Source organism: Pomacea canaliculata, linkage group LG13 (genome assembly GCF_003073045.1).
Source record: "Pomacea canaliculata isolate SZHN2017 linkage group LG13, ASM307304v1, whole genome shotgun sequence".
Classification (NCBI taxonomy): domain Eukaryota; kingdom Metazoa; phylum Mollusca; class Gastropoda; order Architaenioglossa; family Ampullariidae; genus Pomacea; species Pomacea canaliculata.
In genome coordinates this window covers 1,551,731-1,568,150 of record NC_037602.1, presented here as the reverse complement: position 1 = coordinate 1,568,150, position 16,420 = coordinate 1,551,731, and the positions used below count along the sequence as shown (strand labels likewise).

At 42.4% G+C, this 16,420-nt stretch overlaps 2 protein-coding genes across 3 annotated transcripts in view; one reads left to right on the top strand and one right to left on the bottom strand.

Moving 5' to 3' along the window:
* Window positions 1–8,440, bottom strand: part of LOC112554588 (arrestin domain-containing protein 3-like) — a 32,644-nt gene extending 24,204 nt beyond the window's left edge. Inside the window, exon 1 of one of the 2 annotated variants that reach the window (XM_025222436.1) lies at window positions 8,314–8,440. The gene's annotated coding sequence lies outside the window, so the exon portion shown is untranslated. Of the gene's footprint in view, window positions 1–3,206; window positions 3,404–8,313 lie in introns of those variants that run through there. The other variant, XM_025222437.1, reaches the window with a different exon arrangement.
* A 473-nt stretch (window positions 8,441–8,913) lies between these two features.
* On the top strand, window positions 8,914–15,450 carry LOC112554376 (adenosine deaminase-like protein). The gene is made up of 8 exons (XM_025222133.1): window positions 8,914–9,069; window positions 9,436–9,566; window positions 10,361–10,421; window positions 10,843–11,136; window positions 11,745–11,825; window positions 12,160–12,304; window positions 12,527–12,627; window positions 13,052–15,450. Exons 1-8 carry the CDS (start codon window positions 9,022–9,024, stop codon window positions 13,229–13,231), a joined length of 1,041 nt encoding a protein of 346 aa, XP_025077918.1. The 5' UTR covers window positions 8,914–9,021; the 3' UTR covers window positions 13,232–15,450.
* Window positions 15,451–16,420: the final 970 nt, after the last annotated feature.

Genomic DNA, 16,420 nt, shown 5'->3' with positions numbered 1-16,420 from the left:
AGCAGACAAATAGGAAAGAGAGAGAAAGAAGGAAACATAATCTAATACTAAGGACGGATCATGCCTTTCTAGAGCTGCTCAGAAATAAGGAACAGGGGCAGGTGGACAGCACGATGCTAGTGTTCCTGACACCATCAGCAGTTGACTTCTCCGCACTAACCGTCCACCTACAACCTCGCGGTGCGTCGTGCTCCTGGGCCCACAGCTGACTGACTTGTCCAAGTCTTGACTTTCATTACACAGACTTGGGTCCGTCACACAGGGGAGCACACGGCAAGTGCCAGCCACAACGGATTTGCTGTCTCGGGGTGAGAGTTCAGCCAGTTCAAGCGAAATGCGATCTACTGCCGCGCCAATCGGGGCGCGTGTGACAGAAAGTAGACGTGACGTGGCCAGTGAGGCTACTGAGACGTGACGTGGCCAGAGTGAGGCTACTGAGACGTGACGTCGCCAGAGTGAGGCTACAGAGACGTGACGTGGCCAGAGTGAGGCTACTGAGACGTGACGTCGCCAGAGTGAGGCTACAGAGACGTGACGTGGCCAGAGTGAGGCTAGTGAGACGTGACGTGGCCAGAGTGAGGCTAGTGAGACGTGACGTGGCCAGAGTGAGGCTAGTGAGACGTGACGTGGCCAGAGTGAGGCTACTGAGACGTGACGTGGCCAGAGTGAGGCTAGTGAGACGTGACGTGCGCTACCGGACCTTACAATGCTTGCTGCTAACTGGTCACTTCATATCACAATATTGATAATGATGATGATGATGAGGAGGAGGAGGAGGAGGAGAAGAAGTGAAGTAAAGAAAGAGGAAACACGATTGTTGCTCGCGAAGGAAGTCGCACCATACGTCATACAAACTGCCAGCCATTTCTTGTTTTTACTCTGAAACCAATAACTGTACAAAGCTCCACGTCGCACCGGAAGTGATTCGTTACTAAACATGTCTGGCGGGTTGATTAGTGCCAGACATCCACACAGACATCCACACAGACATACACACAGACATCCACACAGACATACACACAGACAGACACACATGCTAACAGACAATGCCCACACCAAAGCCTGTCATGCAGCAGACAGCTCCTCCTGATTAATGGAGGTGACAAACACCTGACTCTCTCTGTCTCTCTCTCCACCTGAGACAGCGGCCGTGTGTGACCTTTACAATCCCGAGGTCAGCCTGGTCGTCACGTGTTTTGTCTCGTTGTCAGCAGGAAAGGCTGTCCTGGAAACCCCGCATTCCATCTTGGCAAAGTTTGTCTCTACGGGGGGAAGATGGAGGGCCCAGACACGTGATGATGTCTGCGGGAATATGATGGAGCAGCACAGGACGGCACTGGGGGGATACTTGATACATAACAACAAGTAAACAACGGAGGTAGCGTCCCTGCTTTCTCTCCAGCAGACAAAGTACGAGATTCTTCTGCCCTCTGTCGCTCGCCCTCACCATTTCTTGCTTCCTGCTTCTTCAGGAAACAGAACAAAGGCTCTCAGGTGCAGAAAAATAGAATAACTGCTAGAATGAACACAGTTTGCTGTTGCAGCAGAGCATAATGAGGCATGATTGCTGTTATTAGCTGTTATGCCGGCTTGGGAGGAAGTTTGGTGATTTCATGGCATCATCCAAATGAGTCTGACATCGACAGAATCGCTGACATAGTCTGTGTACACGCGTGTGAGAGTGGGTGACACTTCCACCCCATCGTTCGTGGGTTAAACAGTTTCCAGACAGCTCTACAGTAAATCGCTGTGTATGGATATAATTTTATATATAATAACAGAATAATATATATAAGAGCAAGGACTCACGCATCCCTGCAAACCAAGTAGCGACTCCGGCGTCTCACGGCCCTTGAGAAGCAAGTGAGGGATCTCTGAGGCTGGTCTGGGTTCCTCTGCTGGTCGGGAAACTGAGGAATGGTGGGAACGACCCAGACGATACTGGAGACCTCAGGAGATGGAAAGGCTGATGTCATCAAAGCATTAACCTCACGTGCTGTCATCGTCGTGCGCGGCTGAATTGCGTGTTCTGAGCAAACCACCGGACTCTTTGTGTGTTCAGAGCAGACCACCGAACCCTTACAAGCTGTTCAGTGAATCTAGTGACCGAGACCGGTCGACAGAGCTCGACATTGTCCTTAAACTGATGACAATGAGCTGTTTAATGAGTGTAGCCATAGTGACTCATGTTAACAAAATGCTCGTGAGTTATTTGGTCTGAAGCTGAAAATGCCCTCGTCAACGTTCGCCACTGATGACCTCACCTCCACCTGTGGTGACACTCTCAGTTCTAACAGTCACCATCACAGTAGACCTCTTGTGTCCTTCCTTCCATCAACTCACATCCTCTGTTGGTGAGGGTAGCTGCCTGAACTCTTCAGCTGCTTTAACCTTTTAGCTGCACGTGCCCTGTAGTGTCACACATCAAATAGTTATACACACTCTTACAGGTACCAGCAGTGCAGGTGTATACACACTGTAATCAGACACACCCTGCACCTGCACCCACTATGGATTCTAAACACATATAAATGTACAAACCCTATACCTGTGCACCTGCTACAACTCTTCACACCCTGTAGGTGTGTCCACACTACACCTGTAATAATAATTATTAGAAGTTTGTAGTGCTCATTTCATGACAGTTTACACATCTTATAACTTTACACACTATGTATGCCCTATAGCTGTACACACTATATATACACACTCATACTTCATACATCTTGATGCGCACTATAACTATGTACCTTGTACTTGTACACTACACAGGTGTTCACATGTTTGTTCACATTATGACCACACACGGCCTGTTCAAACAGTATGTGTATACACAACAGTCGTGCACACCTCGAACATCAGGCATCCTGGACTCCACGTGTCCTGTGTCCGTATACAGCTATACACACTCTATAATTATTTACACCCTGTACTGGGTACTCTTGTTTGTTTGTTTGAACATCCTACAAGAGAGCAACAAACAACAAAAAAAGAAGTTCTCAACAGCTAGAAGTCCTAGACACCAGGTATAGTTCTGCCAGGGTGAAGTAGTAACGGGCGCTAATCGCTGGAAGAGAACATTTGCAGTCCACACACGATCCTGGTTGACCTGGTAACGAGGAGAAGTGTGAGGCCGACAAGAGTTTGTGGGAGAGAGAGAGAGGAGCGGAAGAGCAACATAAAGAACAGAAGATAGGAAGCTAAACCTGGAAACGACCATCCAGGTGCTGCTGAAACTGTAGACAATTTTGACATCAGACGGCCCCGGCAGCTCACACCACGGTGCCATCCTCTCAGAACGAGGCAGTAAAGGAGTCCGGGACATGAAGTGAGGGGAGAACACTCGTTGTAATCGCTTTACCACGCCGACTGTTGCAATAATGGGCGACTGGGGCAAAGTGAACCCCATTCCGCCGCCTGGTCTTTAAAGACCCATTTAAAGTGCGCCTCCTATCTCAGCTCCTGTCCCATAATTCTCTCCTGTCCTCCAGGTCTTATCATCCTTCTCTCTCTCTCTGTGCTTGCAGCACATCTAGTTTTTCTTTGGCCTCCATATCTCAATCCTCCATTTTAAAATAAATTGCTGTGTGCCGTGACATCCAAACCTTCACAGGGCCATACAACCAGAGTAAAATATTACATTTAGTACTTCTCTTAATCTGCTTGAACATCCCTCGTGCCAGCCTCGTGTCTCGAAGTACAGACTCTCATCATGAACCTCCATTGAGGGAAGCTGAAAAATCCGATATCAGCAGCAGACAGGAGAAGGCTGACATCAGTACAGCCAGGTGGAGAGATGGAACTGTAAGCTGATTGAATTTATCCCCATGAAGACTTTTACAAGGTTGGATCGCTTGCCACGCAGGCTGATGTTTGTGGGTTTGTGGGAGCGGGGTCATAGGTCACGGGAAGCTGTATCTCGTGCAGAGCTCGAGCCAGAAACTTGAAGAAACATCTCTCGAGGTGCCGAGCCGGCAGTTAAAAAGGAGTCTTGTGGGAGAACATGTTAAGTTCCAGGACTCAGCTTTTTTTATTTCAATGTTTAACTTCGTCCTCCCCGGCAACGACATCTTGACGACAGACTCCATCGTTACTGTCAACGAAAATAATCTTCCAAGTGAGACTCAAAATACATATTTACAGAGAAAATAAGCTTGCAAGTGAGACTCACTTTTATACCCTCATATCAAAGACGAATATCAGTTGACACTGCCAAAGAACACTGCTGGCTTCTTTCTCTTGTATTTATCTTTGACTATTTCTTGGAGTGGGTAGTGTGTGACGAAAGTGGGACAAGCCAAGTTTACCATCATCACCAGACACGGTGTCGAACGTATGACTTTGTGAACGTGTGAGTGTGTGAACGTGTGTCTATGTGAACGCGTGACTATGAGCGTGCGACTATGAACATGTGACTATGTGAATGTGTGACAATGTGAACGTGTGACTTGGTGAACTTGGAGAATATTTGTCACGATGGTCAATTTAAAAACTAATCACCAAACATAAAAAGCGGTCCTCAGCACGGTATCTCTCGCGATTGATTGAAAACGGTAAAATCACATATCTATAAAATCTCATATCCTTAAAATCACACAGCTGTCAAATATCAAAAACCGTAAAACCTCATCTCTTCAGGCTCATCTGCTTACAACCTTCTCCACGCCATCAACACAAAGCTCGTTCTTCTCGTCAGAGCCTCCCCCTGGTGTCTTCAAAGCGTGGCGCCTCTGTGATCAGGGTGTACACAGGGTGGGGATGAAAGAATAGTTCCCACCTAGTGCCCGGATGCAGACTGTGTCAGCTAAAGTCATGGCTCACGGGAGGGAATCTCAATATTTCAGCTGAAGTTTATTCGGTCTTTGCATGAAGCCGCAGCGTAATCAAGTCTTTGCACACAGCTGCAGCAGACTCCATCTTTGCACGCAGCTGCAGCAGACTCCATCTTTGCACGCAGCTGCAGCAGACTCCATCTTTGCACACAGCTGCGTCGTCTTGCGCCGCGAGTGATGCAAGTCACGCTCTGCTGTCGAAATAACAAAGCTGCTCCTCGCAAATCTCAAGAAAATCTGATCAGATTCGACCTGTTCCACTGCACGTTCACAGATTCCCCTCTGCGCGTGCCTTCGCCCTCCCCCCTGCTCCCACCCCCAAGTCCACCTTCTCCATAATGACACAAGCGCCTAGTGCTGCCAGCATCCAGTGCTCCGTGGACAAGGCCTGTAGAGGACACCAGCCTGGGGCCAGGAGGGATAGACGGGGACCAATGGAGCTGACAAATTTCTCGCTCGACGACCAGCTCATGAACTTGGCCGTTATCGCTTGAGCTGCACGCGCCATCGTGACGTCATGTCAATGTGTGCCAGGCAATCGTGCGATTTGCACTCTTCACGCCCCGCCACCCGCATCTCACCCTACCACCCGCATCACACCCTACCTCCCTTGCTGCACCTTATGAGCCTTGATCGCAGTATATTAAAGGGGCTGTAAATATTTCAGCCGTGCAAAAGCGTTCAAAAACTACTACTACTACTACTAATAATAATAATAACAACAACAACAACAGCAACAACAACACCACCACCACCAACAACAACAACAACAACAACAACAACAACGACACATCGCATCCTTATAGGCAGGCTTATGGCTTCCTTATTCATCCAATTAGGAAAGGAAACATCACTTTTTAACCAAATCATGATTACATTCAGTAGTTTGACAATACACTGATTATCGGATACTTTACTTACTCTATCAACCCTTATCATCACTCTACCTGATGCCGATGTTTGTTTTCATCAAAAGATATCCGTCGACTAGAACAGTCTTTTTTATACCTTCGCCGCTGTTCGAGAGACTGACCGCCAGAAGAGATGAATACAGCCTAAAGACGACTACTGTCTGAGGTCATTGAGAGGATGAGATTCACTCAGTGTTTACATCTGACATCAGTCGTGGCTGTAAATAAAGTGAAACATCAGCTCCAGCCTCTTGCACCGGGGAGACTGGGCTGAGAGTGCTTGAGTAGAAAGGACAAGCATGTACCCGGGGTACATCAATGGGACCTACCCTTCCTCTAGTCTCCGACCTGTCATTCACTCAGTAACAGTACAAACCTCTCTCTTGCCTCTGCCACGTGTCAAAATGGGATGAGATGGCCTGGCAAATACAAATTTCGACTTATTTTTTCAGTTTTGCTTTGGCATTTCCATGTTTTCGTTATTTTTGGCACTTTCTTGTCTTCTTCACCTAAGCGCAGTAGATACACAAGAATTTGTAACACTTCAATTAATTTGTTTTTCTTTCTCCACAAATCCGTTCTCACTAAGTAAATGTCACCATTTCACGACCTCCATCATTAAGGAATTAAGAGATATCGAGTTTCATGAAGTGCGACACTGCAAACAGCTTCAAAAATAAACTGTTGAAAATATTTCTGCTTGCAGTCTGCTTGGAAACAAAGTAAAGCTGTGTTCTACTTAAACTATTATATTTATAAACACAACGATTCATAAAACAGAATCTACAGCATTTATGCAGTTTCAGTTTTCTTATGTTTCATCATGGTAGAGCATTCTCTGTTCTCCAGACAATTATATTTTTGTCACTTGACCACAGTTCGTTCAGGAAGCTGGTTGAGATCGAGTACCAAACACTTTTTCCCATAAGACATCATGTAGATGTAGTTTAATTAGTTCCTGCAGCCATCAACAACTAACTACTTTGTGTTGGTCATAAATAGTTGTTATACTGCGGCATCAGTAAAAGGTGGGTTTACTGTCGGAAGTTTTTCGTTTATGTAAATCCATAATCACTTCTCCATCTCTTCCATTATTTGAAACCTTGGCTTTGTTACCACTGAAAGTCTTGTCGCTACATCCGCTGATTGAGGGAGGACAGGAAAGCGTCTTTACCTTGAAGTCCATTCCGGAGAAACGGCAGAAAGAACTGACATCCATGTACTCGCAAGAATAGCTGTCTAAGACAATGGGTCATGAAGGGCTAGTCCTCAACAAACAGAAACTTGTCTGGTCTCGCCACCATGCACGTTACAAGTGAAACTTTCTCTGTGTCACATTTTACCGCAGGAAAAAAACCATGAACTACAGACAAGCTGCGAAAAAAAACGAGTGTGGGGGAGAAAGAAAGAAATATACCGCGCTTTGCTGAGACATCTTCGTAATATACATCGGAAGAGCGCCTCGGATTCTCAAAATAAATTGTCGAGAAGAAGAAAAGTTCTGGTGAAGAGCAAAAATATAGACTGCCTGTAGACCAAAAAGTTTGTCTAAAACTGTTCTCTGTACCTGGCCGCCCCTAGTATCATGTTTGGGGAATGTAAGCTTAAGAAAATGGTGGTCGTTGGTATACTGGCCACTGGAGTCTGAGCACATTTAATGGTCAAACTTTTAAACACAATGAATCTGCAATGAGAAGATACAGTATTCTAATAAAGAAGATACAGTATTCTAATAACTTTACAGTGATACACTTCAGGATAAAAAAAAATAAATAATAAAAACCAGTTTAGTCACACATAGTCTAAAGATACATGCAAGTTTAAATTGACTAAATTTTCAGGACAATTAAATATTGTCGTAATGTAACATGAAGCCCCAGTGATGGCAATGACAATAAAGCTGAGGTACTATTCTCTCTCACTCTCAACACACCCACACATATATGCACGGCCTCATATACACAGAGAGAGAGAGAGCTTTAGCACATGCAGCCTGTACCACTACCCGTACACGCACCCGATATCAGAAGGTGGGAACATTCTGCGCGTGCTGGTCGTTTCACGGTTTATTATCATTCATTTTCTCACCGCACAGCCCGGCCTCTACCCAGCAACTGTCAGAAGGCATGTAATTGTCGGTTCCAGTCTATGTGAACACACACGACTGTTTCCACTCAGCTCTAAAGTGAACATTAGCCACACACAAGCACTACACGCTTGTATTTGTCGTGCATCCTCTGGCCCTGACACAGAGATGCAAACAACAAAGGACTCCTGGTGGAAAACATTTCCTACTTTGATTCTCGCTGCTGCGGCGGCCAACTACAGAGTCGACATCTCTGACACCAGTCTGCTGCGCTTCTGTGGGTTCAGCTGGTAAAGGGCAGCTTGAGGTATGGTCAGAGGCGTTCGTGTTGCCCATAGAAACAGCATTTATTGAACTGCTCACTTTCCTTACCCCTCTATGAACAGAGCTACTAAAATCATGTTCTGCCTTCCAAACAACCACAATTAGTCTGTTTACCAATAATGTTTACAAGTTATCAAAGGTCGAAGGGCAGTGCACTAACCTGTTCACGCTCCTTTGTCTGGCGGCGCACGTGAGGTCTGAGGCGAGTGTGAGAACGTGTGAGCGCATTTTGTTTTTTCCAGCAGCATTTTCACATCCCAGGGAACTTTGACCCCGCTGCATGCACGCCTTCCCTCGCGCGGCGGAATTCGTCTTGGCCAATCAAACGAAGAGTATGAGGTCAAACTACGTTCTGATTGGTCGAGGCAAGGGGCTACGAGGGGATGCAATGCGTACGTGAGCGGAACTGCCTGGCGATCGAATCCAGACGTACGAGATCAATCTAATAACAAACTGTAAACCTCAGTCAGAAAATATTGATTGCTGGGATGAGATGAACGAAAAAAGTAATACTTTCTCTGGACGTTAAACTAAAACTATAATAAGATACAAACCGATTCTAAAGTAACCGATTTGTAAGTAGATTTTTGATGGGTAAATGGGGTTTATTAAAAAAAATAAGTGCCTTGCAGCCTTCAAAATAAAATATACCAATGAAAAGAACAACCTTTTACACTTTCAGCACTCACGTGTCTATGATCGTTCGTTATGTGCAGTTCCTAAAGGTAGACAATTCTGTCCGTCACTTTGTGTTTCTTTCTGAGTTATTTCCCGTTGTGCTTTGATCTTTTAGAGAAGAGATTCATTTCGCCACAGTCCTGCTTACTGATAAAAACCTCTTTGATTAGTAATAATAATCAGCTTAAATATGACTGATCCAGACATTGAACAATTCTGCTATGATATGCCTAAAATCGTGAGTGTTCGCTAGATCAGAGTGTCAATGGCGCTAGATGGACGGTGTTTCTGACACCGTAGCAATTTTCTTCTCCTATGTGCGAGTTCTTGACAAAATAATCACTTGTTATTGTGACTGCAAAGTCTCTCATACAGTATTCAAAAGCTTATACGTAAAACAACGTAAATCATTACTTGCAATCATTAATATGGCATTTATTTTCAGATTGTGTGTTTCTGTTTTGCATTCCCCATGTAATTATGAATCATTAAACAGCGTATTTGTGTAAGTCTCTGTATGTTAACTACTTTCTTGCCGATCGTCCCACCATGACATGATAGTAGCACTGCCGGGTAACTGTAGTTCTAAATGCTGTCTCTATAGGAACTCCATGCTCATCTCAACACCAGTTTCAGCCAGCAAACACTGCAGGCTCTTGTGGCAAGGAAGGCAGTACACAACAGTGAATGTCTTCAGTGGCAAATGAGCCTTGATGATTTTAAAGAGATGGATGAGTGAGTTTGCCAATCATGCTAACTGATTGGTCATTGGTTATTTCCAATAATTAAAATTAAATCAGCTGCATAAAATTTTTTGATGAAATCAAAGAAATAGGGGGGTGGGGTGGGGAGATTTTTCACATATATTCCAGATATATTCAAAGTATATTTGAATGTAGTCATTTCTGCTTGAAACTTTCACTTGAATTTCACATCAGTAAATTTTTGGCTACTTATGAGCAGCCAGTTTTGCAGAAGCCTGTCACTTATCATTCATCATTCAGTGATACTAAGAATCGAAAATCTATTGAAAAATTTTATTTAAAAGGATGGTAAAGGAATAATTTAGTACATGGGTTTTTTCCCCTTTCGTTCTTCTTAGAGCTACTGCCTCTGTGTGTGTGTGTGCCGTCAATCAGTGTAAGATCAGTCTGTGTGTGAGAAAGCAGATGTTTGCATGCATGTTAGATATTGTATCACTTTTGTAAGGTAAACTGAGCTTAATGTAAAGTGGCATACAGCCTGTATCAACTTTTAATGCAGATATGTAATAGTTTCTTCAGTCGCTCAGTCATTTTACAATGTTTGAAGCTTTGAAATGTTTTGTAAGCTACTGTATAAAATATTAAGGTGGCTCATTTCTGTTTGCAACATCAGTTAAAATCTTCTATCTGTAACAATCATGTTGTGCTACTAGATATTGTCATGTTATATAATTTGTCTACTTACAAGCTTGCAGTCTTATATGTAATGTTATAAGCTGCACTTTATAATGCTTTTCATAAAGTATTTTGCATTTTTTTTTCCAGTTCCTTTAACATCTTTAAATGTATTCACCAGGTTGTCAATGATGAAGAAGCAGTTTACAAGGTCAAATATGATAGATATATTACAGTTCAATTTTGTTTCCTTGTTTTGTGTGTGTGTGTGTGCTTGCATGCACAAACACATGCATCTATGTGTGGGTGTGTGTGAAGGGGTTTGATGTGTAAGTTATCAGAATAGTTGCTATCCTAGTGTTATAATTTCCTGCTCTGGTAGATAACTTTCTTAAACACTTTGTCTTTATTTAGGACCTTATCCTATTACTGAAATATCAGAAATGTTACTGGCATGGTTGAGACTGCTTAAAATATACCTGCAATTGCAGTTGCCTTTTCAAAATCAAAAGGGGACGTTGATTACAATGACATTATTGCCTAACATGCATTTTTGAGAGCTGTTTCTAAGGCTATTTTGAATATGCAAATTTATTTTTTAGATTTTTCATGTCAAATGATTTTTTTCCTAGCTTACCTATGATGTGATTCACGAGTTTGCTGAAGACAACGTCAAGTATCTTGAACTGCGGTCAACACCTAAAGATATTCCCAGCACAGGAATGACAAGAGACCTGTATGTACGCACAATGCTGAGAGCTGTACATGACTGCCACTTAGAAAATGTGGACATCATGGTCTATATCCTACTGTCTATAGATCGACGAAACAGTGTAGAAATTGCACAGTTAACAGTTGATCTTGCAGAAAAGTTCTATAAGGAGACAGGTGTTGTGGTTGGCCTCGATTTCAGTGGACATCCAGGTGTTAGTAATGATATTTTTTTCACTGTTAATTTATATTTTGAAACTAATTTTGTTTATCATTATCATCATCATCATTGTTATTGCTATCAGTTACATAAACATCATGGTGGTTAGGGAACAACTGTAGTTTCTCATCTATTTCTATTTATTCAGCAAAGCAGAGTATCCCTTTGTTTCTATTGCACAAAGCAATGCCAGATGTCAAGACTGCAAAAATATTGATTTTTTTTTGTGTTGTTTACTTTTTTTTTCCTCATATTTTTATGTCTTAAAATTTCTCACCATTAGTCATAATTCTAGGATGTAAAAGAGGCAAAAATATAATCTTGAAGTCTTTCTCCTATGTAAGTACAATTTTGAAGGTAGTAATGTCAGCTTTTGCTATAGGAGGATAGTGTATTTCAGGCTACTTATTTATACTTTTAAATGCAAGATTGATGTAGGAGTGGCCATTGTCATTGTAGTAGCACAATATGCATACTTCTGTTTTTGATGTGGATATGTTTCTCAACTAGTTAATGTGCTCATTGTTATTGATAAATTATAGGTATGAGAGGTTTTTTACCTGGCTGCTCTTTTGCTTCAACCTCTAGCAATTTACTTTACAGATTGGTAATGCAGCAGATTTCATCCCAGTCTTCAAATCAGCAAAAGAAAAGGGCCTGAAAATATCATGTCACTTGGCAGAGGTCAGTTTTCTTAGCAGAATTTTTTTAGTGGAATTTATTGAGCATCATTTTTCATGAGCAAATATTGTGAATTACAAATTGCTAAGATGCTTTTTTTTCTTCCTGACATTACGATACTTATGACAGCATGTTTGTTGTGGAATATCTGAAAACTCTATTAATTAAATTAATGTTGCATTTGTTAGGTTTTCAGTTGACTCTCATTTCCTTTTCTGCTGATAAGCATACCCCTTTCACAAACACACACAATGATGCGAGCTAGTACCTCTTAAGTAAACATTTTTGTCAGAATGAATGTGCTTCAAAACTTGGTTTTTTTTTTTTAAAACTTTAGCTGGCAATGTATGAGGAAACTTTGGCAGTTTTGAGGCAATCGCCACCTGATCGCATTGGCCATGGCACATTTCTCCATCGCTATGATCCTGGGCAAGGGTATGAAGAGATAGAAGATACAGTCATCTCAAAACGGATACCAATAGGTAATGATCAGTTGTTTTTTGTTGTTTTTTTGTTTGAACTAAATGGGAGCTTCATTTTAGTATTCTATCCTTAAGATGATGGGAACAAATGCTGTTATTCTCATGAGTGATTGAGAGATGGAAGAAAAATTAATAAACGTTTCTTATTAGAAAAGACAGAAATTTGATGAAATGACACTTAAAATATTGTTTTGGTTATTGAATCTTTTGTCTTGGCTACAGAAGCCTGCATGACATCCAACCTTAAGACAAATACTGTGTCTAAGTACAGTGAACACCATTTTGACTTCTGGTTTAGGAAGAGGCATCCTGTCATTTTATGCGTGAGTGCTCAGTGTAGTGTTATGTGAATGATTTGCTTTTAAAGTTTGTATTACTGATACCCACCAGGCCACCACACTTTGCTTCCTGTAGTTGGACATTTATAACTATTGTATAAAGGACTCCAAAGTCTAAAAGTACCCTTTCAGAAAATGATAATGCTGAACCTCATTTGTTCTGCTTTGAGAGAATGATGTTCATTTAAGAGGCTAAACAAAGATGCTTTTATTTTATTTTTATGGAAACTGAGCGGCGAAAAGCTGTTGAAATTTCGGATATAATCTGGGCTTTCTCAAAAAGATTAAGAGCTAATTTAAGATTAATTTCAACATAAGGATACATAGCAGACAACCTTTTCTGATTTTTAGTAATTCATGTTTGTCATACATGGCTTATTGAAATGTACATTCTGTTATTTTTCCACAGACCGATGGTAAAGGTGTGTACAAAACGTCGTTGTCAGGGGAGTACATTCATGCAGCAAGAACATTTAGTTTTTCCAAACAAGACTTGTGGCAACTGACTCTGGGCTCCATTGATCACATCTTTGCCCCCGACACCATCAAGACCTTGCTCCACAACAAGTGGCAGTTAGCGTGTCCATGATGGCTGCTGTAGCACTTCATTTTGGTCCAAGTTCTTCACTCCTCTTTATATTGCTTATGCAAGAGAATTGGTTTGCCAAATCAACTGAGATCAGCTGTTCTTGTGGAAATGGAGGAGGAAGGGATTTTATGATTATTGTGCTGATTTATTCCTTGTCTGCAACCTAACAGGGATATGCTGATTTTAATCACTGCTAAAATTAGCGTGAAAAATAAGTTCAGTGCCACAATTAGTTCATAATAGGACAATTAACTACATAACATGGGAATGATTTGACTTTTTGTTTTGTGACAGAAATGTCCTTTATTATAGTAGTGAACCGTAAGCACAGATTTATAGTAGTTGTGAACTGTAACTGCACTCAGGTCTACAGAGGAAGCTATGAGTATTAACTTCCTTTTTGATGTACAGCAGCAAACTGCAGATGCATTCAAAACGAGTGCAGACTGAGGGTAGTTATAACTACGAAGTCACATCTGTCAGACAAACTCAGTCATGTACCAGCTGCACGTGTCGCTCTCTTCATTCAGGAGTGCGTTTGCTCATTTGGTTAATTTTCGGCATATCCTGCGTGATCACCCATCGACCAGTGTTTTGTGCTGCAGTTTGTGTCTAGTCTCGCGAGATTGGACTTGCTTGTGTCAAGAGTGACCAGCGCAGATCGTGGCTTTTTCATCCGGTGTCAGCTGTTTTCACTTGGCAATGGCTGTTTCCGATGGTGGATTTTTCCAATTGAACCCAACTTTGCAGTAAACGTAGAGATGGAAGGACCAGTGACCCCGGCAGTGGCAAGCGGACAAGAAATGCCGGAAATGGCCTCCTGCACTTCCACAGAGCGTTGAGTGCGTTTGTGCGCAGGTAGCGAGGTAGTGTACACTTTCTCGCACCTCACCGGTTACAGTCGCAAACATTTGTGTGTGTGTGGCTAAGAGGGTTCAGATCTCTTCCTAACGCTACCTGGCATCCGACCAAACAGCAGCACTCAGAGACCTCGACGAGAGAGAATCGCATCTAGCAGATTGCCTGTAAAATGACCGTTAACCCCACGAGCATCGTGCATGCAGCACTAAGGACACAAACCATAGCTGATCTTTCACTAGCAGTGATACCTGTGTGACGATAGCAGCTTCACCAGTTGCTTAGCCACTAAAATATTTAAGCATTTTCAGCAGCGGCGTTATGAGGTCATATGAAAGTCTGTCAGCATGTTTTTTTTCTGACCGAGAGAGAGATATCTTGGGTCATATCTCTCAAGCGTTAGTCGTCCCTAAAACATAAGATGTTTGTTAATAGGGTAAGTCGCACCTAAAATGTCCAGCTATCTATAGCGCTAACTAGCCTCTTAGTGGTCCTTTAAAGCTGAGCACCTGTATGTGACAGCAAGTCCAAGATGATGTATTGTAGGAAGCCATCGCATAATCTAAATACATGTACATAACTGATTGCTTGCTGTCGTACCTGTAGTCAGATCCTTCGCCATTGTACTAGTTTATAGTAGCCATCTTTGAAAGTCTTCTTGCTGTATGAGCGTAACCCTCTCTTCAAAAAATAAAAAAGCTAATGATGAGGAAATTTCTTATAAATCGAAAAAATAATTACCGTTGATTTCAGTAGCAAAATTATGAATGCCTTCTTGGATTTCAAAACATTCATGTTCCACAACGTAAAATATCCAATATACCTGTGATTTGTTAACAGGTTCATTTAAATATTCACTCTTTCACTCACACCCAGACATTTCTGTTCAATGCTAACAAGTTCCTAGCATTCGTAATGCGACCGACAGAAGGAACCACCGAAGACAGGTTCTTTCATGAATTTACATTTCAAATGGTGTCTTCGCGGTATGCGTGTACGCCTGCTTGTTCTGGTACAGGTGTCTATGTGACCTTTGGGGTATCTATATGGTCTGGTGACCACAAACCACGGGCTCCACATGGGCTTGCAATAGCCTGGAGCGTTGTGGCGCTAACGATGTGCAAATGGTCAGCTCGCTGCTCGACACCCTTTCCTTGCCTTGGAGACTGCTTTACACGAGTGGCACCTTCTTCATGCTAAATCCCTGGAATGTAGCCGTTACTGAACCGTTGCTTCATACATGGTTCGTTAACATTCTGCAAGTGATGAACAGGACTTATCATTGTTATTGTTCTACAAGAATAAATACTTGAACTATTTGACATGATTTGAGGCTGAAAATAAAAGATGTACTGAAATGACCTGCCCATCTTACCCCGTTATGTGGGATGTGTTGATGCTGGTCTCGCGAAATGATTGCACTTAAAATTTAAATTCTGTCTCGTTGTCTTTCAATCAGTAATTAGAAATAATAATAATACAGCTAGTAGAGTGCGTTTATTCCTGTGGAGGTGAGCTAAATGTGCTGTCAACAAAAGACAGTCAACCATGCAAAAGCTTCAGCAAGCACCGTGGTAAACATGAACAAAGTGAATGGATGCAGATGAAGAAATGGAAACTAACAATTATTTGTAGCTTTGACCATGCCATTTGATACAGGCCGGTGTCTATGTCTTACTTAGCTGGACTTTCTGTAATACAGTCGACAACACCGCTCCTGCCAAACGCGTCGTGTAGAGCAGACCCGAGGTCAAATTAACGGACAGTCAGCGAGGTCCTGGTGTTAGTTGACGAAGACTTGTTTAAATGTTTAAAGTGTCTCAATTAGTTTCAAGTTTTAGAGTAGAACCAAGTAGAAGACACCGCATGTGGGCAAGATGTCTGGGTGCACACGACATTTTAACAGAAGTGCAGAACCTTTTTCTCTCGGTTGAGGGTTCACTCGTTAATCGAGGCTCAGATGACGTCAACGACGGCTAAAGGTTCTTAATGAGTGGTTTTCTCTATTCACCTGTTTTCACTTGGAGGGTAATGAGAAGAGTTAGCAGGTGCAAGAATAATCTGACACCGACAAGAGAAAAAGCTTGAAGATGACAAGCGAGACTCCTGTCACTTCGCTGTTAAGGCCTCGAAAAAGTAGAGAAGAGTCAAAAAAATTGAAGTGGCCAGCAGGGACAAGAGGGAGAAGTGATTAATGTCCTGCTCAGCACTTGTGGGCCTTGGATGTGCTTTAATCTAAATCCCGGGTGGCACGTGTGTCTCTGATCCTCCGTCCTGTAGTTCAACATGTCAGAAGCCCCAGTTGAAGTTATGTATAGAAAGAAACTTCTA

Bases quoted from the DNA above. Each gene is read 5' to 3' on its own strand.
- LOC112554376 (XM_025222133.1), top strand. From the start codon at position 9,022: ATGACTGATCCAGACATTGAACAATTCTGCTATGATATGCCTAAAATC. The intron at 11,826-12,159 runs GTCAGTTTTCTT...TTAAAACTTTAG, and splicing joins TATCATGTCACTTGGCAGAG to CTGGCAATGTATGAGGAAAC. The intron at 12,305-12,526 runs GTAATGATCAGT...TCTTGGCTACAG, and splicing joins CTCAAAACGGATACCAATAG to AAGCCTGCATGACATCCAAC.